The following is a 25,058-nucleotide window of genomic DNA, read 5'->3' as shown; positions in this document are numbered from 1 at the left end:
GCTCCTCAAAAAGGAGGGAAAAGGGAAGGCGTAAAGGAGTCACAGGTGCACAGCAACTCTTTAATCCAGCCTGGAAAATGTTGGAAAGCGCTTCATTGGATCTGAAGATTTGGGGATGGTGGCTCTCGCTCTGCCTTCTGTGCTCCTGACTCTTCTCTTTCCCTTTTTGTGAAGGCAGCACGCGTTTGCAGTTGAGTCATTCTCTCAGCCTTCTTCCCGCCAGTAGACTTTTGGGGATCCAGTGCCCAATTTTCATTTTGTACTGCCTGTGACTCTTTCAGTTCAAGCTGGCAGTGTTTCCACTGATAGCGTTTTCTTGAAAGCTTTGTGGGCCTCCTGTGAATCTCATTGGTGTTCACGCCATCAGACAAGAGCCATCCTTCAAATCTCTCTGAGATAAGCCCTTCTCTGCCTTGGGCTCCTGCAGGGTGAGGGACGGCGCCCGTGGGCATCCTAGAGGCCCAGATGTTCAATGAGAAGGTCTCTTTACGGGGTGCTGTCCATCTCTTACACCTTTCCTCACACGCAGCAGCTTGCACGCGGCATCACACGCACGAGGACTCTGCCCTGAACAGAAGAGGAAGGTGAGGTGAGGAGTTGGCTTTTGGGGACGTTCGGGTTCTTGCGGGTGGGTTGCTCGGAAGAGAGTCAGGTGGCAGGAGGTGACAGTGATGACGAGTTCAGAGCAGGTGTGGAGAGGAGGAGGTGGATGCAGGCGAGCTTGCCCAGGGGGACAGCTCAGCCGTGCGGGAGGAATGCAAGTGGGGTGAAGACGGCCACGCTGGAGGTCATACTCATGGCAGGTCCGTGTCTCCCCTCTCCTGTGTCACCTAGATTCAGTTAGGCTAATTGGATTTTAGTTTTGGGGCTTTCTGTATGCATTGCTTGTGAACACATGACACCATATGCTCAATAAGTGTCTGGCCCTGTGGTGTGAAAACTTCTGACGGTTGTTTCCCTCCTTAAGTAGAAATGTGTCAGTCTGCTCTGGCACTTGAACCTCAGGACCATCCCTCAGGGTATAGGTCGTGTACTTGGAAGAGGCAGGTGAGCCGAGCGGAGAGCGACCCGTGGTCCTGGCCGCCTGGCCCAGCCCACCGTGGCTCCCTGCTTCTCTTGGGTTGGGTGTTTGCAGGGACTTGGGTGCCTGGGAACTCTGCGTGTCTCACCTGATGGGCGGTTCAGCTGCCAGCTGTCCTCGGAGGTGTTGGGCTGGGTTCAGGGGTTCAGGGCTGATGAATTTTGGGGATAGGGAATGAGGGTGGGATTCTAGCTTCATTTTAGGGAAGAAACGTGCCAGAGTGGATCTTCGCCAGTTTTCTGATGTTTGGCTCGCTCTGATCCCTTTCCCTCTTCTGAGTTGGTGCTGATCCAGACCTCTGTTGATGGATGTGGTGACGGGGCAAGCCTCACCTTCTGCCCTGGACTTGCAGTTGGACCTGCTTTTGTGCCACCAGGGCAGGGGGTCTTGCTGAGGCCTCACCCCCTTGCTGATCCCCATCCCAGCTCCGGCAGAGTCTCCTGAGACCCCACAGCAGTGGTGGGGGCCTGCCGCAGGGCACAGGTCTCCTCTGTTTTGACCCCACGGTGGGGCAGGGTTGATGTGGGTCTGGAGAGAGAAGGCAGCCTTCATTTTTGTACAGCTGGGAATTAGGTGTTTCTGATGACGGTGGCCTGCGTAGAAAAACCCATTGCCCTCTTCAGTTAACTTTTTTTTTTTCTCCTTACAAAAGTCATATCTATTCTTTTTAGAAAGTTTAGACATTGTGGACTAAAGTAATTAAATTCTAACACTTAGAGACAGCGAGGCCATGTCCTGGACAGTTATCGGCTCAGCAGGTGCTCACTGAGCCTTCTTCCCACTCCAGCGGGCACAGGATGTGAGTGCGGAGACCTCCTGCTGCACCTGCACCCCCCCTGCACACCTGTACACCTGCACCTGCACACCTGAACCCACACCTGCACAGCTGCACCTGCACATCACGTGTCATCTGGGCTAGTGGGTGGTCTGGGAGGGACGTTCCAAAGGGGAGGGTGCAGGCGAGGCTGATGTAGGGGTGAGGGACTCGAGTCCTCGGGGAACTGCGTGGGGTGCTACGTTGTCCACCGGGCCCTGTGACTCCTCAGACCGTGGAAGAGTGAGGGTGAGCCTGGCCTCTGCCTGCCCCCCAGGAAAGGTGCTCTGTGGTCTCCATTGTACAGGAGCAAGGTCATCATCTGACCAGTGTCACACGAGTGATATGGCTGGGCCCCCAGCATCCAGCTCCGCGGTCCAAGGGCCCTGACTGGAATGGTCTGCTGTGCTTTGTCTCAGCTATTTTGCACAGGCAGAAGGTAGGCCCCCCAGTGTGGACTCCCCAGGACGGGCTGCCCCCAGGATGGGCCCCCCCCAGGATGGGCTCCCCCAGGATGGGCTCCCCTAGGATGGGCCTCCCCAGGATGGGCTCCCCAGGTTGGCTGCACAGCAAAGGCTTCCTACGTGTTTGTGGGGCAGACGTGGACAGACAGCTATAAGTAGAGCTATTTTAGTCCCTCTGGTGTTCAGGAGAGGGGTGTAAAATTCTACACTCAGAAGGTACTGCCCGAGCAGAGGTCCTCTTAAAAAGACCCCTTCCTTCTTTTTCCAGAGGCCAAGAAGTCCTTTGGGGGGGAGTGTGACACGTGCTCCTGGCCTGGTGTATCCGGACTCCGGCCACTGATCAGCAGGTGGTGGAGGGTGGTTCCCGGAGCACCGCCCGCAGCGCACCTGTCTGTCTGTCTGGCTGTCGAAATCAGTCTGTGCCTCTGCTGACGTGTGCGTGGGGCCCGGGGCCCAGCCCTCCTGAGGCCACTCCGCACTGGGTGAGAGGCTGTGTCATGGGTGAATAAAAAGAACCCCCCGAGTCAGGCAGATGGGGACTCTGCTTTCAGCTGAGGGGTGGCCGGTCCCTCCTGAGGGCCGGCGCAGGGGTGGCTGTGGACTCACAGTGCCTTGTTTCAGCGTCTCCCTTGTGTGTGCTTGACCATCACACTCAAATGGCCGGACTGGATGTGCTGCTTTTTCTGGCTACCCTCACCTTTTAGAGCTGCCACAGGTTGAAGTTCTGGCCGGGGCTACGTTAATAGTACAGCTCACTCACGTAAGTGCCTGGTGAGCATGGCCGGTGTACCCACACCTGAACACCCAGCCTTGGCCTCCACCTGCCTGTTGCCTATTCCGCAAGTGTGCGGGAGCCGGAGCCCCTTGCGGGCTGGGCTCTGCTGTCCTCAGACACCTGCTGGCAGGTTCTCTTTCTTCATGTGAGACCTTTCTCTCTGAAGGTTTGGTGGGACTTCTTCACTTACCCTGCTTAGCACTTGGTGGGCCCTTTGAATTTAAAGGTTCTTGTCTTTCTGTAGCTCTGGGAGGTGGTCCATTAATTTTTGGACCAACAAGGCAGAGAGGTGTTATTGGGCAAACACTGACCACCACGAATGAATTCAGTCAATCCATCCACCCACCATTCATCCATCCCCCAATCCCCATCTGTCCATCCCTCCATCCATCTGTATATTCATCCATCCCCATCCCACACCCACTCATCCATCCATCCATCACCCCATCCACCCATCCGTCCATTTATTCACCCATCCCCCATCCATCCTTCCATCCTCCCATCCCCCATCCATCCTCCCATCCCCCATACATCTCCCCATTCTCCCCATCCATCCGTCCCTACATTCTCCCATCCATCTCCCCATTCCCCATCTGTCCATCTGTCTATCCCTCCACCCATCCACCCGTCACCGAAGCTGTGTCCCCTGGCACTGTGGTAACCAGTTTCTTGTGCGGAAGCAGCCTGGTTGCAAAGCATTCCCTGAGATTTGGCATAACTTGTGGCTTGAGACTGGGCAATGAAACCGCAGTGCTTTTCTCTGTTTTGGGGACCTGAGCACGGTGGCCTGTGTCCCCTGAGTCATGGGGGGTGGGACTGGGGGGAATCTTACCTTTGTTTTAGCTGCTATTGGATCCCTCTGCTATTTCTTCCAGTTTCTTTCTCTCCTTTCCTGCTTTTTTTTTTTTTTTAAAGTCAAATGAGGTCAAATATCCCACCAAATGCTAAAATCTGACTTCAATTTCAGCTGCCTCCAAAGTTCTCCAAAGAGAATTTTGTGTTTTCCACGTAAGCTACAATTTAAGTCATCCAACCCCAAATACACCCTACTCATTTGGGAAAACCCTTTCCGGCTGCCCTGTGGGTGATGCAGTGACAGATGAACAGAGAGGCTTTCCACTGAATTTAGCCACGTGCTTTCCTTCCCCCGGTGGCCCCTGGATCCATCCTCTCGGTCTCTTAGCTTTCCTGTGGTGCTCCATCTCCTGGTCCTTCTGTGGAGACTGCCCCGGACTGTCCTCCAGCCCTGGGTTATTGTGGGTTTTTGCAGACTCTGTTTCCATGGTTGTTCCCTGTTTGTGATAACCTTTGCTTGAGGCTGCATCTTTTTGTTTTGCTTTGTTTTGTTTTTTGTAGGGCAAATGTTTTATTTATTTATTTAATTGAAGTATACTTGATGTACGATATTATGTTACTGGTGTACAATATTATATGTTACAGGGGTACAGTATAGTGAGTCACAATTTTTAAATGTTATACTCCATTTATAGTTATTATAAAATATTGGCTGTATTCCCTGTGTTGTACAATATATCCTTGTAGTTTATTTTATACATAATAGTTTGTACCTCTTAATCCCCTACTCCTATATTGCCCATCCCCACTTCCCTCTCCTCACTAGTAACCACTATTTTGTTCTCTGTATCTGTGAGTCTGTTTCTTTTTTGTTATATTCACTAGTTTGTTGTATTTTTTAGATTCCACATATAAGTGATATTTACTGTAATATAAATGATATTCTGCATGTAAGTGATAAGTATTTGTCTTTCTCTGTCTGACTTATTTCACTTAGCATAATACCCTCCAAGTCCATCCATGTTGTTGCAAATGGCAAAATTTCATTCTTTTTTATGGCTGAGTAGTATTCCAATGTATGTATATACCACATCTTCCTTATCTGTTCATCTATTGATGGACACTTAGGTTGCTTCCGTATCTTGGCAATTGTAAATGATGCTGCTATGAACACTGGGGTGCGTGTATCTTTTTGAATTCGAGTTTTTGTTTTTTGGGGGGTATATACCCAGGAGTGGGATTGCTGGATCATATGGTAGTTCTATTTTTAGTTTTTTGAGCAACCTCCATACTTTTTTCCATGGTGACTGCAGGAATTTACATTCCCATCAACAGTGTACAAGGGTTCCCTTTTCTCCACATCTTTGCCAACATTTGTTTTTTTTTTAATTTTTTTATTTTTGGCTGGGTTGGGTCTTCGTTGCTGTGCATGGGCTTTTCTAGTTGCGGTGAGCGGGTGCTACTCTTCGTTGCAGTGGTGGGCTTCTCGTTGTGGCTTCTCTTGTTGCAGAGCACGGGCTCTAGGCATGCGGGCTTCAGTAGTTGTAGCACGCAGGCTCAGTAGTTGTGGCTTGCGGGCTCTAGAGCACAGGCTCAGTAGTTGTGGCGCATGCGCTTAGTTGCTCCGTGGCATGTGGGATCTTCCTGAGCCAGGGATCGAACCCATGTCCCCTGCATTGGCAGGCGGATTCTTAACCAGTGTGCCACCAGGGAAGCCCCCAACATTTGTTATTTGTGTTCTTTTTTATGATAGCCATTCCTTTTTTAAAATTAAAAAAATTTTTTTATTGGAGTATAGTTGCTTTTATAATAGCCATTCTGACAGGTGTGAGGTGATATCTCATTGTGATTTTGATTTGCATTTCCCTGATGATGAGCAATATTGAACATCTTTTCATGTGCCTGTTGGCCATCTGCACGTCTTCTTTGGAAAAATGTCTATTCAGGTCTTCTGCTTATTTTTTTTTTTTTTAGAAATTCACGTTCTTATTTATTGATTGATTGATTGATTGCTGTGTTGGGTCTTCGTTTCTGTGCAAGGGCTTTCTCTAGTTGTGGCAAGTGGGGACCACTCTTCATCGCGTTGCGCGGGCCTCTCACTATCGCGGCCTCTCTTGTTGCGGAGCACAGGCTCCAGACGCGCAGGCTCAGTAATTTGTGGCTCACGGGCCCAGTTGCTCCGCGGCATGCGGGATCTTCCCAGACCAGGGCTCAAACCCGTGTCCCCTGCATTGGCAGGCAGATTCTCAACCACTGTGCCACCAGGGAAGCCCTGCTTATTTTTTTAATCAGATTTTTTATGTTGAGTTGTATGAGCTGTAACCCCTGATTGGTCATATCATTTGCAGATATTTTCTCCCATTCAGTAGTTTATTTTTTCATTTTATTGATGGTTTCCTTTGCTGTGCAGAAGCTTTTAAGTTTAATTAGGTCCCATTTGTTTATTTTTGCTTTTATTTCCTTTGCTTTAGGAGACAGATCCAAAAAATATTGCTATGATTTATGTCAAAGAGTGTTCTGCTGTGTTTTCATATAGGAGTTTTATGGTTTCTGGTCTTACATTTAGGTCTTTAATCCTTTTTGAGTTTATTTTTTTATGTGGTGTTAGAGAATGTTCTAATTTCATTCTCTTATATATGTAGCTGTCCAGTTTTCCCAGCACCACTTATTGAAGAGATTGTTTTTTCTCCATCATATTGGGTTGGCCAAAAAGTTAGTTTGGGTTTTTCCATAACATCTTTCAGAAAAATCCAAATGAACTTTTTGACCAACCCAATGTATTCTTGCCTCCTTTGTCATAGATTAATTGACCATATGTGTGTGGGTTTATTTCTGGGCTCTCTATTCTGTTCCATTGATGTATGTGTCTATTTTTGTGCCAGTACCATACTGTTTTGATTACTGTAGTTTCGTAGTGTAGTCTGAAGTCAGGGAGTGGGATTCCTCCAGCTCTGTTCTTCTTTCTCAAGATTATTTTGGCTATTCGGGGTCTTTTGTGTTTCAATACAAAATTTAAAATTGTTTTATTTCTGTGAAAAATACCTTTGGCATTTTAACAAGGATTGCTTTGAATCTGTAGATTGCTTTGTGTAGTATGGACATTTTAACAATATTAATTCTTCCAATCTATGAATATGGTATATCTTTCTATCTGTTTGTGTTGTCTTCAATTTCTTTCATTGGTGTCTTATAGTTTTCTGAGTACAGGTCTTTTACCTCCTTAGGTAGGTTTATTCCTAGGTTTTTTATTCCTTTTGATGCAGTGGTAAATGGGAGTGTTTCCTTAGTTTCTCTTTCTGATAGTTCATTTTTAGTGTATAGAAATGCAACAGGTTTCTATATATTAATTTTGTATCTTGCAACTTTACTGAATTCATTGATGAGCTCTTGTAGTTTTCTGGTGGTGTCTTTAGGATTTTCTGTGTGTAGTATCATATCATCTGCAAACAGTGACAGTTTTCCTTCTTCCTTTCCAATTTGGATTCCTTTTATTTCTTTTTTTTTCTCTGACTGCTGTGGCTGGGACTTCTAAAACTATGTGGAATAAAAGTGGCAAGAGTGGACATCCTTGTCTTGTCCCTGATCTTGGAGGAAATGCTTTCAGCTTTTCACCATTGAGTATGATGTTAGCAGTGGGTTTGTCATATATGGGCTTTATGATGTTGAGGTAGGTTCTCTCTATGCCCACTTTCTGGAGAGGTTTTTTGTTTTTTTAAATAATAAATGGATGTTGAATTTTTTTTTTAATTTATTTATTTTAATTTATTTATTTTTGGCTGTGTTGGGTCTTCGTTTCTGTGCGAGGGCTTTCTCCAGTTGCGGCAAGCGGGGGCCACTCTTCATCGCGGTGCGCGGGCCTCTCACTGTCGCGGCCTCTCTTGTTGCGGAGCACAGGCTCCAGACGCGCAGGCTCAGTAGTTGTGGCTCACGGGCCTAGTTGCTCTGCGGCATGTGGGATCTTCCCAGACCAGGGCTCGAACCCGTGTCCCCTGCATTGACAGGCAGATTCTCAACCACTGCGCCACCAGGGAGGCCCTGGATGTTGAATTTTTTCAGAAGCTTTTTCTGCATCTATTGAGATGATCATATGGTTTTTATTCTTCAATTTGTTAATGTGGTGTATCACAATGATTGATTTGCATATAATCACAAATCCTTGCATCCCTGGGGTAAATCCCACTTGATCATGGTGTATGATCCTTTTAACGTATTGTTGGATTCGGTTTGCTAATGTTTTGTTGAGGATTTTTTTTAAAATTTATTTTATTTATTTTTGGCTGCATTGGGTTTTCGTTGCTGCACGCGGGCTTTCTCTAGTTGCAGCGAGGGGGGGGCTACTCTTCGTTGTGGTGCGCAGGCTTCTCATTGCGGTGGCTTCTCTTGTTATGGAGCATGGGCTCTGGGCACGCAGGCTTCAGTAGTTGTGGCACGCGGGCTCTAGAGCACAGGCTCAGTAGTTGTGGTGCACGGGCTTAGTTGCTCCGCGGCATGTGGGATCTTCCCGGACCTGGGCTCGAACCTGTGTCCCCTGCATTGGCAGGCGGATTCTTAACCACTGAGCCACCAGGGAAGCCCTTGTTGAGGATTTTTGCGTCTGTATTCATCAGTGATATTGGCCTGTAATTTTTTATTCTTGTGATATACTTGTCTGGTTTTGGTATCAGGGTGGTGCTGGCCTCATAGAATGAGTTCGGAAGTATTCCTTCCTCTGCAATTGAGGCTGCATCTTTTTGACTCTCCACATGCCCTGATTGGGATTTCGGGAGTCCTTCTGGGATCCCCCACTTGTGTTGGCCTCTGCCTGTGTGACTGGGGAGATAGTGGGCCGGTCACCAAGAGGGTGTGGCTTTGGGAAAGAGGGTTTGTTTTTGTTTCGACTGTTGAGTTTGAGGTGCCCCCAAGCTTGCAGGAGAGGTGTGGGCGGCGATCAGCAGGTGGGAGACCCCCACCTTGTGGTGGGTGTGATTGCCCAAGGGGAGGGGAGAGAGGCCGAGTGGAGGAGCCCTGGGGGGAGGTAGGCGTGCTGAGTCTGCTGAGAAGTGGGGGATGAGGACTGAGCGTGTCTGGGGGCCCAGCTTGTGAGGTCCTCGGTGGGTGGCATGAGGAGTGTTTGGAGGCACGAAGGGCTGGAGGCCCCCAGCGTTGATAAGCCCTTAAGAAGCTGCCAGGGGGAGAAGCAGCGTAGCCCTGGGTTATGAGGAATCAACTGAGGGGTTATACTCCTTTTAGGGCTAGAGAGGCTTGGGTGTTTTCAGACCCAGGCGGGCGGTGTCAGCCCCCTGAGGTGGTGGGGATGGCATCGAGGGCCTGGGGGAGAAGCTGGCCTGATGGAGGGGGAGGGTGTGTGCTGCGGAGGGAGGGCCTGCGGGGTGTCTTTCTTCTCTGGAAAGGAGGGGACAGGCCACGAGCCGAGGGCAGGGAGGCGACGGCCGGGTGGGTTTGGGTGGTCGTGAGTAACCAGCGGAGAGTTGCGGGGTTGACGGGAGTGCTGAGAGCCCCGGGGCTGGGAACGTGGCTTTGGACAGGGGCCTGGGCGCCCTGTGTCGTGGCGGCCCCGCAGCACCTGCTGTGGAGAAAGCCCAGGCCATTCCTGCGGGGCGGGGGGGGCGGTCCCCGGGGTCCCTGGATGGGGGCGGAGGACATGAGTGGGGGGACAGGAGCGTGCCTGGGCTGATGCCTGGCGGATGGGGTGGAGGGAGCGGAGGCGGGCAGGAGAAGCAGGATGGCTGAGGGGGCTGGTGCGACGGGGGGCTCCGGGGCACGGGGGCAGCGTGTGGCCGCAGAGGAGCAGGCTGGACACGGGTGACCGCGAGAGCGGCTGCTGAAGTGAGGAGAAGGAGGAGGGATGGAGAAGGCTGGGGGTGGGATGTCCAGGTGGATGGAAGGTGTCGGGGACAGGGGGATGGTGAGGCGGGGTGGGAGGGACGGCCTGGAGGGGGAAGTGGGGATGACCGAGGCACTGCCTGGTGCCTAGAAGGGTGGGTGGGCTTAGGCGGACGTCGGGGCCGAGGAAGAGGAGAAGCGTGCTTCCAGCAAAGGTGTGTTTGGGTGTCGACACGCAGAGAGAGGTGACGGGCAGCTGAGAGCGCAGGAAATGGGTTTGGCGCTCGGGAGAGAGTTCCGGGGTCAGGCCTTGGGGTCACCCACGTGGGGGCTTTGAGTTCAGAGAGGAGGTGGGTCCTCAGGGAGAGGGGACAGGGACAAGGGGGCCGACAGCGCTGCCCCATGCGCAGAGCGCAGCAGCTGGGCTGCCTCCCTGGAGGGTCCCCTGGGAGCCGCTCAGCAGGCCGCGTGGCCCGAGCAGCAGCTGTGCAGACGCCCTCAGGAAGCTGCTGCCATCGGAGCCTCCGGTTACCCGTCCCCGGTCCCCTGCGGAGAGGTCTTCACAGGAAGGGACCGTTCCCTCCTGAGGCAGCCCCGTGTCTGGCCCAGTCCCACACACAGTGGGCACCCGGCGACACCGATGACCAGGTGAAGGGTCTCACCGACGTCTGTGGGGGCTGTCAGGTGGCAGGCAGTGGGAAAGGGGCCCTTTCAGGACGAAAGCTTGGCAAGGGCGTTGGTTGTTGGTGGCAGTAAGGGGCCCGGAAGTGGCCTTGATGCGCGGGGTGCATCTGCAAATCCTCCCGGGTGGTTCGGGCCCTGCTGTAGGCGGGGTGGCCGTGGGCTCGGGAGGGCTTCGTGGGGGTCGAGAGCAGGCGCTGGAATGGACCGGCGGGGATGAGGCGGCCGGGACACAGGGACCACCAGCGTGCATCCTGGCGTGGGTCTGCCGGCGGTGTGCTGGGTCCTCCGCGCGTGTGTGTGTCCCCGAGGGGTGTCAGGGGGAGGCGGTGTCTGGCGGGGCTGGCGCCGTGAGCACTGCTGGGGTGGTGGTTGCAGGTAGCTGCTGGGACACAGTGGCTTTGGGGATGGGTTTGAGGAGCAGGGGTCTGCTGGTGGGCGCGTCCCACCACTGCTCCGCTTCCTCTCTGAGCCCCTCTGCATGGGGAGAGAGAAAGCCCAGAGCAGCCGGGTTCAAGTCCACCTCTGACACTGATTAGCCGTGCAGCTGAAGACAAGTTACTTAACTTCTCTGTGCCTCCGTTTCCTCATCTGCAAAATGAGAATAATCGTACCTACCTCATAGCGACGTTTCACACACACGAGTTAGTAAGTGTAAAGCCCCCAGAGCGGCGCGGTGCACGCCGTGGACCGTGCAGCTTCCCCACTGCCGCCGTTCCGCGGCTGTCTTGCCCTTATTCCTGGACTTCCCGCTTCTCCTCAGTGTGCTGGGTGCTTTCTGCCTCCTGGTCCTCAGTTTCTCTCCCTCCCGCTCGCTTCCGCGCCCTGTTGTGGTTGTTCTTTGTTGCTTTGGTCTTTTGACCCCGTGCTCAGCTCGGCCCGTTGCCCCGTGAACATCTGTCGCCTTTGCGGCACAGCCATGAGACCTGCAGTGCCATCCCCACAGATCGCCCGTCTGCACGGGCAGAGGTGGAGGCCGAACTGCGGCTGTGCCAGTCGCCCCCTCCTGGGATGGCTTTCCCGGCCCGTCTGCCGCAGACTCCTGGGCACCCGAGCACAGGGCTGGGGCTGGCACTTGCCCTGCTCCGGAGTGATGGCTGTCGCCTCCTCTTGCCCCTCCCTCTCTGGGGACGGCGGGCTGCTGGAGCAGGGCTGGGACCCGCTCTGTAGCTGCTTGGTCTGGGGCGCTGCCGGGCCCAGGTAGGCACTCACTCCGTGCCTGTGAGTGGAGAAATTCATCAGGACAGGGCTCATTTTGTGTCAGATCTAAACCGTGGAAAGGCGTAGGCACCTGGTGTTTATTTCTAGATCTCATTGGTTTGAAGGACGAGTGGCTGACGGTGGTAGCAGGGTGTGGAGAGAGGGGAGGCCCTGGTGTCCTAGCTGACTGAGCCATTAGGAGGTGGCCCTTGGAAGAAGCACTTCTTTCCGACCTGGTTACCTTTTCTGCGAAACAAGGAGGCTGGCTAATTAGATGATGTCTTCATCCGCTCCGCTGCTGTAACAGAATTCCCTACACCGAGGGGCTTAAACCACAGGCGTTTATTTCTCCTAGTTCTGGGGCTGGAAGTCTGAAATCAAGGCGCTGGCAGATCCGGAGTCTGGTGAGACCCACTTCCTGGTTCCTCACATGGTGGGGAGCAGAGCGCAGGGGCTCCTATGTCTCCTCTGGAGCCACAAGGACACTAGTCCCGTCGTGGGGGCCCCACCCTCGTGACCTCATCCACCCTGATCGCTGCCAAGGGCCCCGCCTCCAGATCATCCCACTGGGTTAGCATCTCCACGTATGAATTTGGGGACACAAACATTCAGCCCGTAGCAGATGGTCTCAAGTCAGGGTGTTGCAAGTGCTGTCACCCACGTGCGGATCACCTGGGCCGTGCGTGGTGGGTCGGGGCTGGCCTCTGCCCAGAGCTTGGAAGCCGGGGCCTCTGCGTGCAGGAGCGGGAGCAGGAGCCTGGGTGGCAGACGTGCCCGGTGAGGTTGGAAACCAGCGCCCTGTGGTTTCTTCTGAATTTCACTGTCTGTTCCACCAGTTTTACTATTAATCGGTACAGTTTAAGGAAAAATTAACCTGTAGGCTGGATTACAAAATGTGATTATTAGGTATCAAGATATTACTAGTATGAATTAGAAACTATTTCTGATTGATAGAAGAAGACGGCAGTAAGAGTCTAACAGAAATGTTTGGGTAAACCACCTCCAAGACTGTCATTGGCTACTGCGTCACACGGTGTTGCGACTCCACGGGGGTCGGATGAATCATGGAGTAATTCTGCATCTAAAACTGGGACATTATTTCTTTCATACAAGCAACATCTGTTACTGTTTGCAAGAGAAAGCCGGGGGTTTTCTGTTCCTGGAGGAACCGGTGGGGCCTCGCTAACCCTGTCCCAGGGAGTTCACGGTGGCAGCCTACATTGTCGGGAGCCAGACGCTGCTGTGAGCCTTTTTCAGGTGGGATGTTTCATGCATACACTGCATCCCCTCTCCCCACCAACAGGGCGATTCCCCTTTTGCGAGTTTCCCAGTGGCTGCTGAAACAAGTGACCACAAACTCAGTGGCTTAAAACAACTCAGATTTATGCCCTTACAGTCTGGGGCCAGGAGTCCAGAATCAGTGTCGCGGGCGGAGCCCGGGTGCGGGCAGGGCTGGTTCCTCCTGGAGGCCCCCGGGGAGGCCCCTTCCCCCCACCCCTTCCAGGCCCGTAGCTCTGCTCTCTGACTCCCCCCTCCCGCCCCCCTCCCGCCTCCCTCTGCCAGGACCCTGTGATCACGGCCACCCCTCCCCGCCCCCCGGCGAATCCAGGGTGACCTCCCATCTCGGGACCCTTCACTCCATCACATCTGTAAGGTCCCCTCGGCCACGTGAGGTGATGTGTTCCAGGGATCAGGACGTGGCATCTCTGGGGTGTTGTGTAGCCCACACCCCTTTAGAAGATCCAATGAGAAGACCCTGAAGCACAGTTCATGGCAGACTTTAATACACACATTTTTAATGATGAATATTAAATAGTTAAATTCCAGTCCTAATATTTAAATGATTAATTTAGCATCACTTAGATATTGAATAACATGGTAGTTTATAAATAAATTGCTCTTTTCACTCTTATTGTCATAAAATAATTCTACTCAAGCATGCATCCTGCAGGTCAGTGTTTTGTCACTTGCAGCTGCTCCTGGAGTCATTGAATAATATACTTCCCAGTTTGTACAGTTCTTTTCACTTTTTGGTGTGTATACATCAGTTACTCTGAGTTACGCTTCTGTTACTGGAAACTTTATCCCAACACATGAGAATTTCTCCTGACAACTTTAAAACAATTATTTTAAAAACATATACTCTTTAAAAAACATGTTCTCTTATGTTTTGGATCTTCACAATACAATCACTCACTGTATTGCTTTTTAAAGCGATCTCTAAAGGGTTTTGTGGGGAGAGGAGTCCTCCCAGCGGGCCTGGCTGCCGCCCTCTGCGAGGCCTGCGTGCGGGGCTGGCCCTGGGCTGGCGTCCGGGAGCTGGGGTGTCGGGATGGGGGGCTCCCTGGGCCTCCCCTGCTGTGTCTGTGCTGGCACCCTTCCCCCCTCCCCGGGGCTGCAGTTCGGTGCGTGCCCGGCAGAGGGGCCTGCGGAGCCTGCGGGCCCCCAATGAGAGCCCCGGTTCTGAGTCTCTGACGAGCTTCCCTGGGGACAGCGTGTCGCTGGGGGTGGAACGCGGCCGCGTGACTCCACGGGACGAGGTTCTGGAAGCTGACGCCTGTTTCCTCTGGACCTCGCCCCCGGGCCCTCTCCCTTGGGTGGTTCTGCTTCACAGCCCTTCACTGTGATGATTCAGAGCCCCGAGTATACGTGAGCCCTGCGTGTCCTCCTGCTGGAAACCCAGGGGTGGTCTTGGGGATCCCGACATGGGTTTGTTTTCAATGACAACCAATACTTTCCATTGTGAAGTCATCCCCCTGGAACAGTTAAGTTTAAATTCCTTTGCTCTTTTTGGTTGTTTCATCTGTGCTGTCAGGCAGCCTCTATAGTATCAGGTTGGCCAAAAAGTTCCTTTCGATTTTTCTGTAACATCTTATGGGAAAACCCAAACGAACTTTTTTAGCCAACCCAATATTTCAGACTAATGTGTTTTCCCCACACGGTGCTTTGTTCAAAATAAATTACTTGAGGGAGGGTGGTGGATATGAGGGAAAACAAGCTGACACCCCTTCCTGGAGAACTTTGTGTGGAGGGAGCTTGTGATCAAAGACGGGGCTGGACTAGGGGTCATGCAGCTGCCTTTCCACCCTCGGCTCTGCCCCTGGCTCAGCGCGTGGCAGGGAGCTCCGGGGAGCCGGGCACCGGTCCTCGGAGCACACCCTTGAGTGATTAGGGTCCAAGGGCTCTCCTCTTTCCATCCAGACAGGGAGGAAGCAGATTCTGCGGCAGTCCTGTGTTCCTCAAACCCGGGGTGGGATTAGCCTCGGCGAGATCGGAGTTGGGAAGGATACCAGCCCTGGGAAATGCCTTCTGCTTTGGAAGATTTCTTAGGCGGACTTTAAGATTTGCTGCACAGAGATAGTGCGTCTCCTTCACGTTGACATTTGTGTGGCAACGAGAGACTCTTCCTGTGACGGTTTTGTTGTGAATTATCTTTTTATGTTTGGGTAGTAGCAGTAAGCAGTATAAATATGAGATCTTTAACAATGAGCTTTATTCTTCTTCCTTAGGGCATTATTTCAAGGAGAACTATGGTAGCTTCCAGCATTCCCTGAACCATGGATCTGCTGGCATAGTGAGCTATGCTCCTGGTCTCGGAAGCACTTTGAGATGTACAGAGCGGGGGACCTGGGGGAGCGGCCGCTGCTCGGGACGGCGCCCCCCCGGATGCGGAGCGTGGAGGTGGCCAGAGGAAGGGCGGGGTACGGATTCGCGCTTTCTGGGCAGGCGCCCTGTGTGCTCAGCTGTGTCATGAGAGGCAGCCCTGCGGATTTTGTGGGCCTCCGTGCTGGCGACCAGATACTTGCTGTCAACGAGATCAACGTGAAGAAAGCGTCCCATGAAGACGTGGTGAAGTTAATTGGGAAATGTTCTGGTGTCCTGCACATGGTGATCGGTGAAGGCATCGGCCACCTGGAGTCCTGCTCCAGTGATGAAGAGGTTGGATTTTATGAAGGAAAAGGCTGGCTGAAGCCCAAACTCGACTCTAAGGCATTAGGTATAAACAGAGCAGAGAGAGTCGTTGAGGAAATGCAGTCTGGAGGGATTTTCAACATGATCTTTGAAAACCCTGGTCTTCGAGCAAGCAGTTCAGAGCCCTTGAAGTTGAAACAAAGATCCCTTTCAGAATCAGCCACTGGGCGATTTGACCTTGGCCATGAAAGTGTAAATAATCCAAATACCAGCCAGCTTTCTAAGGAGGAGATACCGAAAGTTGTGAATGATGATTCTGTTTTCAGCGTTGGGCTGGAGACTCATGAAGACTTCGGGGTGGACGCAAGCATTTTGAACGTGGCCATGGTTGTGGGCTACTTGGGCTCCATCGAGCTGCCGTCCACCAGCTGCAGCCTGGAATCGGACAGCGTGCAGGCCATCCGGGGCTGCCTGCGGCGCCTGCGGGCCGAGCAGAAGATCCACTCGCTGGTGACCATGCAGATCATGCATGACTGCGTGCAGCTCTGCACGGACAAGGCCGCTGTCCTGGCCCGATACCCGGCCGAGAGGCTGGCGTTCAGCGCCGTGTGCCCAGACGACAGGAGGTTTTTCGGGCTGGTGACCATGCAGGCGGCCGATGACGGGAGCCTGGCGCAGGAGGAGGAGGGCGTTTTGCGGACGTCCTGCCACGTGTTCATGGTGGACCCGGACCTGTTCAGTCACAAGATCCACCAGGGCATCGCCCGGCGCTTCGGGTTTGAGTGCACGGCCGACCCTGACACCAACGGCTGCCTGGAGTTCCCCGCGTCCTCGCTCCCAGTCCTGCAGTTCGTCTCCGTGCTGTACCGGGACATGGGCGAGCTGATCGAGGGCGTGCGGGCCCGGGCCTTTGCGGACGGGGACGCGGACGCTCACCAGAACACCAGCACCAGCAGCAACAGCGACAGCGGCATCGGGAACTTCGCCCACGAGGACAGAAGCAGCCGAGTGCTCGTGGTGGACCTGGGCGCCGGCTCGAGCAGGCACGGCCCTGGCGGCAGCGCCTGGGAGGGTGTGGTCGGGAGGGGCTCCCAGCCCTGGGGCGCCCCCTGGAACGGGGCCTTCGGCCACGACCCCGAGGGGGCCCCGTTTGAGGCCGCTCCGCAGGCTGACAGGTGCCGGGACCTCGGTAAGCACCTGGGGCCCGCTCCTCACGTGGAAGGCCCCCCGGCCTCCTTGCGGTGCTCGGTCCCTCCTTCCAAGAGGGGCGCTGCGGGCCCCGGTGGTGGCTTCGGCCAGCGGTGGCTCCCGGTCCACGTCCTGCAGGAGTGGCAGTGCGGGCACACCAGCGACCAGGAGTCTTACACGGACTCCACCGACGGCTGGTCCAGCATCAACTGCGGCACGCTGCCCCCTCCCATGAGCAAGATTCCCGCTGACCGCTACCGGGTGGAGGGCAGCCCCGCGCAGCCCCCGCCCAGCACCCAGAAGAGGGACTGGGCCAGGAAGGCTCTTGGGATGCAGACCATTTTCGGCCCCCATCGAAGTGTTAGGAAGACTAAGGAAGACAAAAAGGTAAGCCTGTTAGGGGAGGGTCAGGAAAGGTGAGCGTGGTTTCATAGCTCGGTCAGTTACTGATGAGCGACGGCACCTTCATAGCCCGGTTCCCAGTTCTGCCTTCCTCTGGCTGCCCTGGTGGCCTGTGTCGGCTTCAGGGCGTGTCTGCCTGGATTTGCCCTGGCTCTGGGTGGGGCGGGGCGGGACGTCGGGTGGGACAGGTGGTGGTGGAAGAGATGGTGACCTCCCGGCCAGGGTGAGGCCCTCCTCCCTGCTCCCCACCCTTTCCTGCTGCCCTGGGTGCCGGAGGGGCCTGTCCCGGCAGCCCCTTTGAAGCCCACTTCGTCTCTGGCCCCAGTGGCTGAGGCCTCACGCCCTTTTTTGAAGCAAGAAAATTCTGGAAGCACAGAGACTGGTCGCTTCAGGATGGGGAGCTTCACCTTGGTGTTTCCTTCATTGAGAAAGTCCTGCTACGAGAAAAACACCAGCTGAAGTTGGCAGTGGCTCGTGGCTCCAGCGTCAAACAGCTGGGGGCGGGGCCGGGAGCCTGGTTCGGAGTTGGGGGAGGGACGCAGCCAGCAGGAGGGCTGGCCCTGCAGGCCGGCGGTGCTGGCATCCGTGCTGGCGGGCGGGCTGGCCCTCAGCTCAGCTGGCTTGGAAGGAACCCTTCTCAGAGGACCTCTGTGATTTAAAACACCTTTTCTGGGTTTGTTCCCGCTGTGGCCTGGGCTGTGGAGTTTGTTGAACGTTCTGTTCAGGATCCGTCCCCTTTCCAAGTCTTATTATTTTTCATCGTAGAACACATCAGAGAAAACTTAAAGACGAAGGAAAGGACAGGCCTCCCATAGTTTTAGCTCCCCTAAACGACCATGTAACACTGTGATGTATCTAAGCATAGATTTGTGCTTTTGTAAACACAGTTGTAGTCACGCAGGTTTTGTCTGAATTCCTAAAGTGGCCGGGCTAATGGGACTTCTGCCCTGTGTGCACCTTCCCTCCCGTTCCCTCGGTGGGGTGGAACTGCATGGGCTGGGGTCTCCTTCCACCTGCGGTGCGGGCAGTGTGGGCGGTGCGGGCGGCAGCTGCGGCCTGGGCTTCCCTGTTGGTTGGGGGAGGGCTTGGGGAGGGAAGGCCCTGGAAGGTGTCTAAAATGTTATCAGAAATTGGGGAATTCACCACCTCTTTGAACACATATCCCACAAATGGGTTTTCTCCATTGCCACTGCGCATGTGAATTGTTACACTGGCAGGAATAAATGGTGTTTGTCTGGCAGACTGCGGTGCACCCTCATGTCCGTTCACTTGGTGGCAAGTCTCAGGCTCCCCACAGGGGCTCTGACCTCAGGAGACCCAGAGACAGGGTGCTGTGCTCCCCGCTCTCCAGGAGAGGTGACCCGTCCTCGAGGGCTAAGTGACTTGTCTAAGGCTCAGCAGTCAGGACGAAGCAGGTTCATGAGTCAAACCTTGGGCTTCGTCGTCTCTTTTGTTTTAAAGACTTTATTTTTAAGAGCAGTTTTAGGTTTATAATGAAATTGAGAGGAAGGCACAGAGAGTTCCCTCTACCCTCAAAGGCGCACAGTTCCCTCTACCCTCAAAGGCGCCTCGCCACCATCAGCCTCCCTCACCGGAGGGAGGGATCCCTCATCCCTCACTTGTCACAGTCAGTAACCCCGGAGCCCATAGTTTATATGAGGGTCGCTGTTGGTGGTGCGCATTCTGTGGGCTTGAACAGTTTATAGTGACGTGTGTTCACCATTGTAGAATCAGACAGGGTGGTTTCACTGCCCTAAAAGTCCTCCGTGCTCTGCCTGTTCAGCCCTCCCCTGCCCTCCCCCAGCAACCACTGATTTTTTTCCCTGTCTCCGTAGTTTTGCCTTTTCCAGTTGTCGTATAGTTGGAATCATACAGTCTGTAGCCTTTTCAGATTGGCTTGTTTTACTTAATAATATGCATTGAAGTTTCCTCCATGTCTTTTCATGGCTTGATAGCTCATTTCTCTTTAGCACTGAGTACTATTCCGTTATCTGGAGGTACCACAGTTTATGTATCCATTCACCTTCTGAAGGACACCTTGGTGGCTTCCAAGTTCCAGCAACTATGAGTAAAACTGTTATAAACATCTGTGTGCATGCAGGTTTTGGTGTGGACATAAGTTTTCAACTCCTCTGGGTAAGTACCAAGGAGTGGGATTGCTGGCTCGTGTGGTGAGAGAATGTTTAGCTTTGTAAGAAACTGTCTTCCAAAGTGGCTGCACCGTTTTGCGTTCCCACCAGCAATGATGAAAGTTTCTGTTGCTTCACATTTTGGCCCCAGTTTGGTGTTGTCAGTGTTCAGAGTTTTTGCCATCCTGACACTTATGTAGTGGCATCTCACTGTTGTTTTACTTTGCATCTCCCTTGATGACATGTGAGGTTGAGCATCTTTTCATATGCTTACTTGTCATCTGTATATTTTCTTTGGTGAGGTGTCTGTTAAGATCTTCGGCCTATTTTTATCAGATTGTTTGTTTTCTTACTGTTGAGTTTTTTTTTTTTAAGAAATAGGCCTTTAGTTCCTTTATTTTAATATAAATTTATTTATTTATTTGTTTTTAGTTTTGGCTGCGTTGGGTCTTCGTTGCTGCACGCAGGCTTTCTCTAGTTGTGGCGAGCAGGGGCTACTCTTCGTTGCGGTGCGCGGGCTTCTCCTTGCGGTGGCTTCTCTTGTTGCGGAGCACGGGCTCTAGGTGTGTGGGCTTCAGTAGTTGTGGCACGTGGGCTCAGTAGTTGTGGCTTGTGGGTTCTAGAGCGCAGGCTCAGTAGTTGTGGCTCATGGGCTTAGTTGCTCCGCGGCATGTGGGACCTTCCCGGGCCAGGGATTGAACCCGTGTCCCCTGCATTGGCAGGCGGGTTCTTAACCACTGCGCCACCTAAGAGTTCTTTGTTTATTTTGAGTAACAGTCCTTCATCAGATGTGCCTTTTGCGAATATTTTCTCCCATTCTGTGGCTTTTCTTTTCATTCTCTTGATACTGTTTTTCACAGAGTAGAAGTTTTAAACTTTAATGAAGTCCAGCTTATCAGTTCTTTCTTTGGTGGATCGTGCCTTTGGTGTTGTACCAAAAAGGCATCACTAAACCCACGGTCATCTGGGTTTCCTCCTATGCTATCTTCTAGGAGTTTTATGGTTTTTTATTTTACATCCAGGTCTATGATCCGTTTTGAGTTCACTTCTGAAGGGTGTACGGTCTGTATCTAGATTCCCTTTTTTTTTTTTGCAAGCGGATATCTCTTGTTCCAGCACCATTTGTAGAAAAGACAGTCATTGCTCCCTTGTATTGTCTGTGCCCCTTTGTCAGAGACCAGTGGACTATACTTAGGAGGGTCTTGGGCTTCTTTTTAATGTTCTTTAACCTTCAACAAAAATGTTGTGGAAACGAAGGTATTGGCTGTTATTGCTTATACTGTAACAAAAGAATGAAGTACTTGACATGGGATTGATGTTTCCAGTGCTGGAAAATAGCAGTGTAGTGTTCACTGTTTGCAGTGTGCTTTATTTCCTTATTTGATCTATGAGCTCATTATCTTACTGACAAGGAGAGTAGGGTTTATACACATTGAGCGACTTGCCCACAGTCAGGTGGCGTTCCTTTCGTGATGTGATGGGACACACGATTTATCTAAAAATAAGTAGTAATAAATTGTATTGTATTGCATTCCAGCTCTAATCTCTGGAAGTGTATCCGTGGCTCTTTGCTAACTGGGTTCCCCTGCATTATTAGCGCAGTCTAATCCCACAGCCCCTGCTGGAGCGGCAGAAGCTTCCAGGGTCCTAAGGTGGGTCTTCTGGTGTCCCTCCTGGCCTGGCTTGAGCTGGCTGGTGGCTTGTCAGGATGAGCAGAGGACAGGTCAGGAAGGGATGGAGGAAGGAAGTGCTGGAAATGCGAAGAGGAAGAGGCGTTAGGAGCAGGAGGGGGAGATGCCAGAGGTCGTGGAAGGTCGAGTAGTTGGTGTCCGGAGTTACTGTAAATTCCTCTCGGTGGTGACAGTGGCTTCAATGTCTTACTCTGTGCAAAATCAGGCTGTGTCCGTCAGGATCTGGCCAGGAGACAGAAAACACACCAGCGAGTTGAACGGGGAGACGTTAGAGTGAAGGATCGGTAGCCAGACCAGAGGTGGCCCGCTGGCATGAGACCACTAATGGAACCCCAAGGAGGGAGCAGCAGAGGGGGCGGGGGCAGCAGCCTGGCGGAGACTTAGAACCGAGAGGAGGCGGCCATGGGGCTGCAGCCAGGGCTGCCCGGGAGCAGGCTGCCGGAGAACGACGGCCCGAGGAGGATGCGGGCGCAGCCAGCCCCCGCCGCGTGGAAAGCAGCCCGACGGGAGCCAGCGCAGCCCCTGCTGGCGGAGCCGGCCGTCGAGCCCGTGCCGGCAGAGCATCGTCTGCAAGGCCCAGCTCCGGTGTCCGACGCCGGCAAAGAGGTGTGGGCTTGGCGCTAAGAGGCGAGAGACTCGGACGCCTGGCTCAGCCCAGCAGCTGGCGCCCTCTGCACACTGCATCTGATCTTCGCGCAACCGAGAACCTCAGCAGGGCGCCCCGCACAGCGCGCAGCTGTCCTAGGAGCGGAGATGCGCTCTCCCCTCCTTGCTGTTTGTTGTTGTTTGTTTAGGGGCTTTTCTGAGCAAATTCTGTCTGGTGCATTCTTTGTTGTGTGTGGCCACGAGGTCTCGGCTTGGTTCGCTTAGAGGTCAGCTAGTGACTGGGCAGAGATTTCCTTCGATGCCTGGAGCCGGTCAGTCTCGGTCTTTGCCGAGGGGCCTGTGTGTGTGGAGCCTTCAGCGCTCAGCCAGGCAGCTGATGGCCCTGCTTGGGCCTCCACTCCTGCCGGTGCAGCCGTAGCCCTGTGCATGGGCACAGCCCTCCATGGCCTTGTGGATTCTGGGGAAACCTCGGAGCTTTTCACACCCCTAGTGCACTTCTCACCCCCCAGCTTCTCCTTTTAAGCCATCCTTGGCTGCCTGTGCCCCTGATCCCAGGCCTGGGGAGCGGCCAGTGCCAGGACGCCCTCCCCATAGCGCCCTCTCTTTCTCTCTCTCTCTCTCCCTCTCTCTCTCTCTCTCTCTCTCGCAGCCCTAGGATGGTCTTTAGTGGTCTCTGTGTTTATGATTGCTTCCATGTTATACTCGACAATCCTTTGTATTAAATGTTCCCTTTGAAAGTCTGGCACGCAGCCCTTCTATTCTGTATGCACAAAGGAAGCCAACTCTTAGAGGGACTATACCACTGCATTCAGTCACCAGCTGGTCTCTAAGTCCTATCAGTTCTCCGTCCAGACAGTCATCTTTTCAGGATGCTCCTTTACCAGGGCTTCGTCACTGTCTTCTTGGTCCTTTATACCCTAGCTCAGTCCAGATCTCGGCTTTCTGGGACCCCTTGGCTTTCTGGGACCCCTTACTCCTGTGGACGCCTGGAGGGAAACTGGCCAAAGAGAAGGCCCACTTTTCCACGCTTGCTCGTTCAGGTGGACACCTCTCCGCCTCTCAGGCTCTTTTATTACGCTGGTCAAGTGGGAGGTTTGCAGAGGGAATGCTCGGCATTTTGAGCCTCTCCCAGTAACATCCAATGCTCTGACTCCTAGTGCACTGACCTGGGCAATGCTCCTGAACTGTTTCCTCGTTGGGGAGCCGTGGGATACTGGGCTGGGGGCTGGGAGGCCATCACTCGTAGACTTAGCCGAGTGTATGACATTGTTGACGAGAGTTAAATAATGTTTATAAATGGATGCCTTTCCATTTTATTAAGAGTTTGTTAAGAGTTTGGGTGGGCTGCCCAGGGCTGGTGTGGAGGCTCCCCGTTCATCAGGAGCCAGGTTCCTTCTGTTGTCTGTTGCCATCTTCCGCCTGTCTGTGCCTCCACATGAACTTGAAGATAGCCGCTCTGCAGGTGCAGATGGAGACAGCTTTCGTCTACACTCCAAACTGCAGGAGGGGGGGAACCTGCTGGAGGAAGGGGAGCCTGCAGGAGGTGGGGAGCCTGCAGGAGGAGGAGGTGGGGAGCCTGCAGGAGGAGGAGGTGGGAAGCCTGCAGGAGGAGGTGGGGAGCCTGCAGGAGGAGGAGGTGGGGAGCCTGCAGGAGGAGGAGGTTGGGAGCCTGCAGGAGGAGGAGGTTGGGAGCCTGCAGGAGGAGGAGGGGGGAGCCTGCAGGAGGAGGAGGGGGGAGCCTGCAGGAGGAGGAGGGGGGAACCTGCAGGAGGAGGAGGGGGGAGCCTGCAGGAGGAGGAGGGGGGAGCCTGCAGGAGGAGGAGGTTGGGAGCCTGCAGGAGGAGGAGGGGGAGCCTGCAGGAGGAGGAGGGGGAGCCTGCAGGAGGAGGAGGTGGGGAGCCTGCAGGAGGAGGAGGTGGGGAGCCTGCAGGAGGAGGAGGTGGGGAGCCTGCAGGAGGAGGAGGTGGGGAGCCTGCAGGAGGAGGAGGTGGGGAGCCTGCAGGAGGAGGAGGTTGGGAGCCTGCAGGAGGAGGAGGGGGGAGCCTGCAGGAGGATGAGGTGGGGAGCCTGCAGGAGGAGGTGGGGAGCCTGCAGGAGGAGGTGGGGAGCCTGCAGGAGGAGGAGGGGGGAGCCTGCAGGAGGAGGAGGGGGGAGCCTGCAGGAGGAGGAGGGGGGAGCCTGCAGGAGGAGGAGGTGGGGAGCCTGCAGGAGGAGGAGGTGGGGAGCCTGCAGGAGGAGGAGGTGGGGAGCCTGCAGGAGGAGGAGGGGGAGCCTGCAGGAGGAGGAGGGGGGAGCCTGCAGGAGGAGGAGGGGGGAGCCTGCAGGAGGAGGAGGGGGGAGCCTGCAGGAGGAGGAGGTGGGGAGCCTGCAGGAGGAGGAGGTGGGGAGCCTGCAGGAGGAGGAGGGGGGAGCCTGCAGGAGGAGGAGGGGGGAGCCTGCAGGAGGAGGAGGTGGGGAGCCTGCAGGAGGAGGAGGGGGGAGCCTGCAGGAGGAGGAGGGGGGAGCCTGCAGGAGGAGGAGGTGGGGAGCCTGCAGGAGGAGGAGGTGGGGAGCCTGCAGGAGGAGGAGGGGGGAGCCTGCAGGAGGAGGAGGGGGGAGCCTGCAGGAGGAGGAGGGGGGAGCCTGCAGGAGGAGGAGGTGGGGAGCCTGCAGGAGGAGGAGGTGGGGAGCCTGCAGGAGGAGGAGGGGGGAGCCTGCAGGAGGAGGAGGTGGGGAGCCTGCAGGAGGAGGAGGTGGGGAGCCTGCAGGAGGAGGAGGGGGGAGCCTGCAGGAGGAGGAGGGGGGAGCCTGCAGGAGGAGGAGGGGGGAGCCTGCAGGAGGAGGAGGTGGGGAGCCTGCAGGAGGAGGAGGTGGGGAGCCTGCAGGAGGAGGAGGGGGGAGCCTGCAGGAGGAGGAGGGGGGAGCCTGCAGGAGGAGGAGGTGGGGAGCCTGCAGGAGGAGGACGGGGGAGCTTGCAGGAGGAGGGGAGAGGGAGTGGCGCAGTCCCCGCAGAAGCTGCAGGAGCTCTTTTGCTGCTCTTCAGTGTACAGGCCTCGTCACGTGACTGCACGCTGCTGCAGGCGGGGCTGGGAAGTGCGGCTGCACAGGCAGGTGTGCAGCCCAGATGTCCATCGCTGGTCAGAGGGGACTGTGGCTCTGGGCTCTGCCATGGGGGATGGGGCAGGGTGTTACCCACGTGGAAAGCCCCCCAAGTCTCACGAAGCGAAAAAGCAGGTCACATGTGCGTATTTAATATGATCCCGCTTTTGTGTAAGGTATTTCAATACCCCCCCAAATAAACCTATGACATTTTAAAGCATACATATGTTTATATGTAAGTATATAGAAAAAATTAAAAGGAAACACTCCAAACAGATAGTAGTAGTTACCTCAGGTTAGTAAGTGAAAACTGGGAAGGGTCCAGGACACTATAATTTTATTTTGTGGTGTTTTGATTTTTTTATTATGGGAATCTGAACATATTTTACTTATTTAAAATAATGCCTTTGGAGAAAAAA

At 54.1% G+C, this 25,058-nt stretch overlaps 1 protein-coding gene across 6 annotated transcripts in view; it reads left to right on the top strand.

Moving 5' to 3' along the window:
* Positions 1-25,058, top strand: part of RGS12 (regulator of G protein signaling 12) — a 123,074-nt gene that overhangs the window by 14,152 nt on the left and 83,864 nt on the right. For 4 of the 6 annotated variants that reach the window (XR_009008340.1, XR_009008339.1, XM_057546601.1 and 1 more), the window contains exon 2: positions 15,143-17,120. The exons of 1 other annotated variant lie outside the window; for it this stretch is intronic. Coding sequence is in view for 2 of the 5 variants with exons in the window: in XM_057546601.1 (XP_057402584.1) it covers positions 15,243-17,120 (1,878 nt within the window). In the remaining 3 variants the exon portion in view is untranslated. Of the gene's footprint in view, positions 1-15,142; positions 17,121-25,058 lie in introns of those variants that run through there. One more of the 6 variants, XM_057546603.1, reaches the window with a different exon arrangement.

Source organism: Balaenoptera acutorostrata, chromosome 5 (assembly GCF_949987535.1).
Source record: "Balaenoptera acutorostrata chromosome 5, mBalAcu1.1, whole genome shotgun sequence".
Taxonomy (NCBI): domain Eukaryota; kingdom Metazoa; phylum Chordata; class Mammalia; order Artiodactyla; family Balaenopteridae; genus Balaenoptera; species Balaenoptera acutorostrata.
This window is presented reverse-complemented; position numbering and strand designations above follow the sequence as displayed.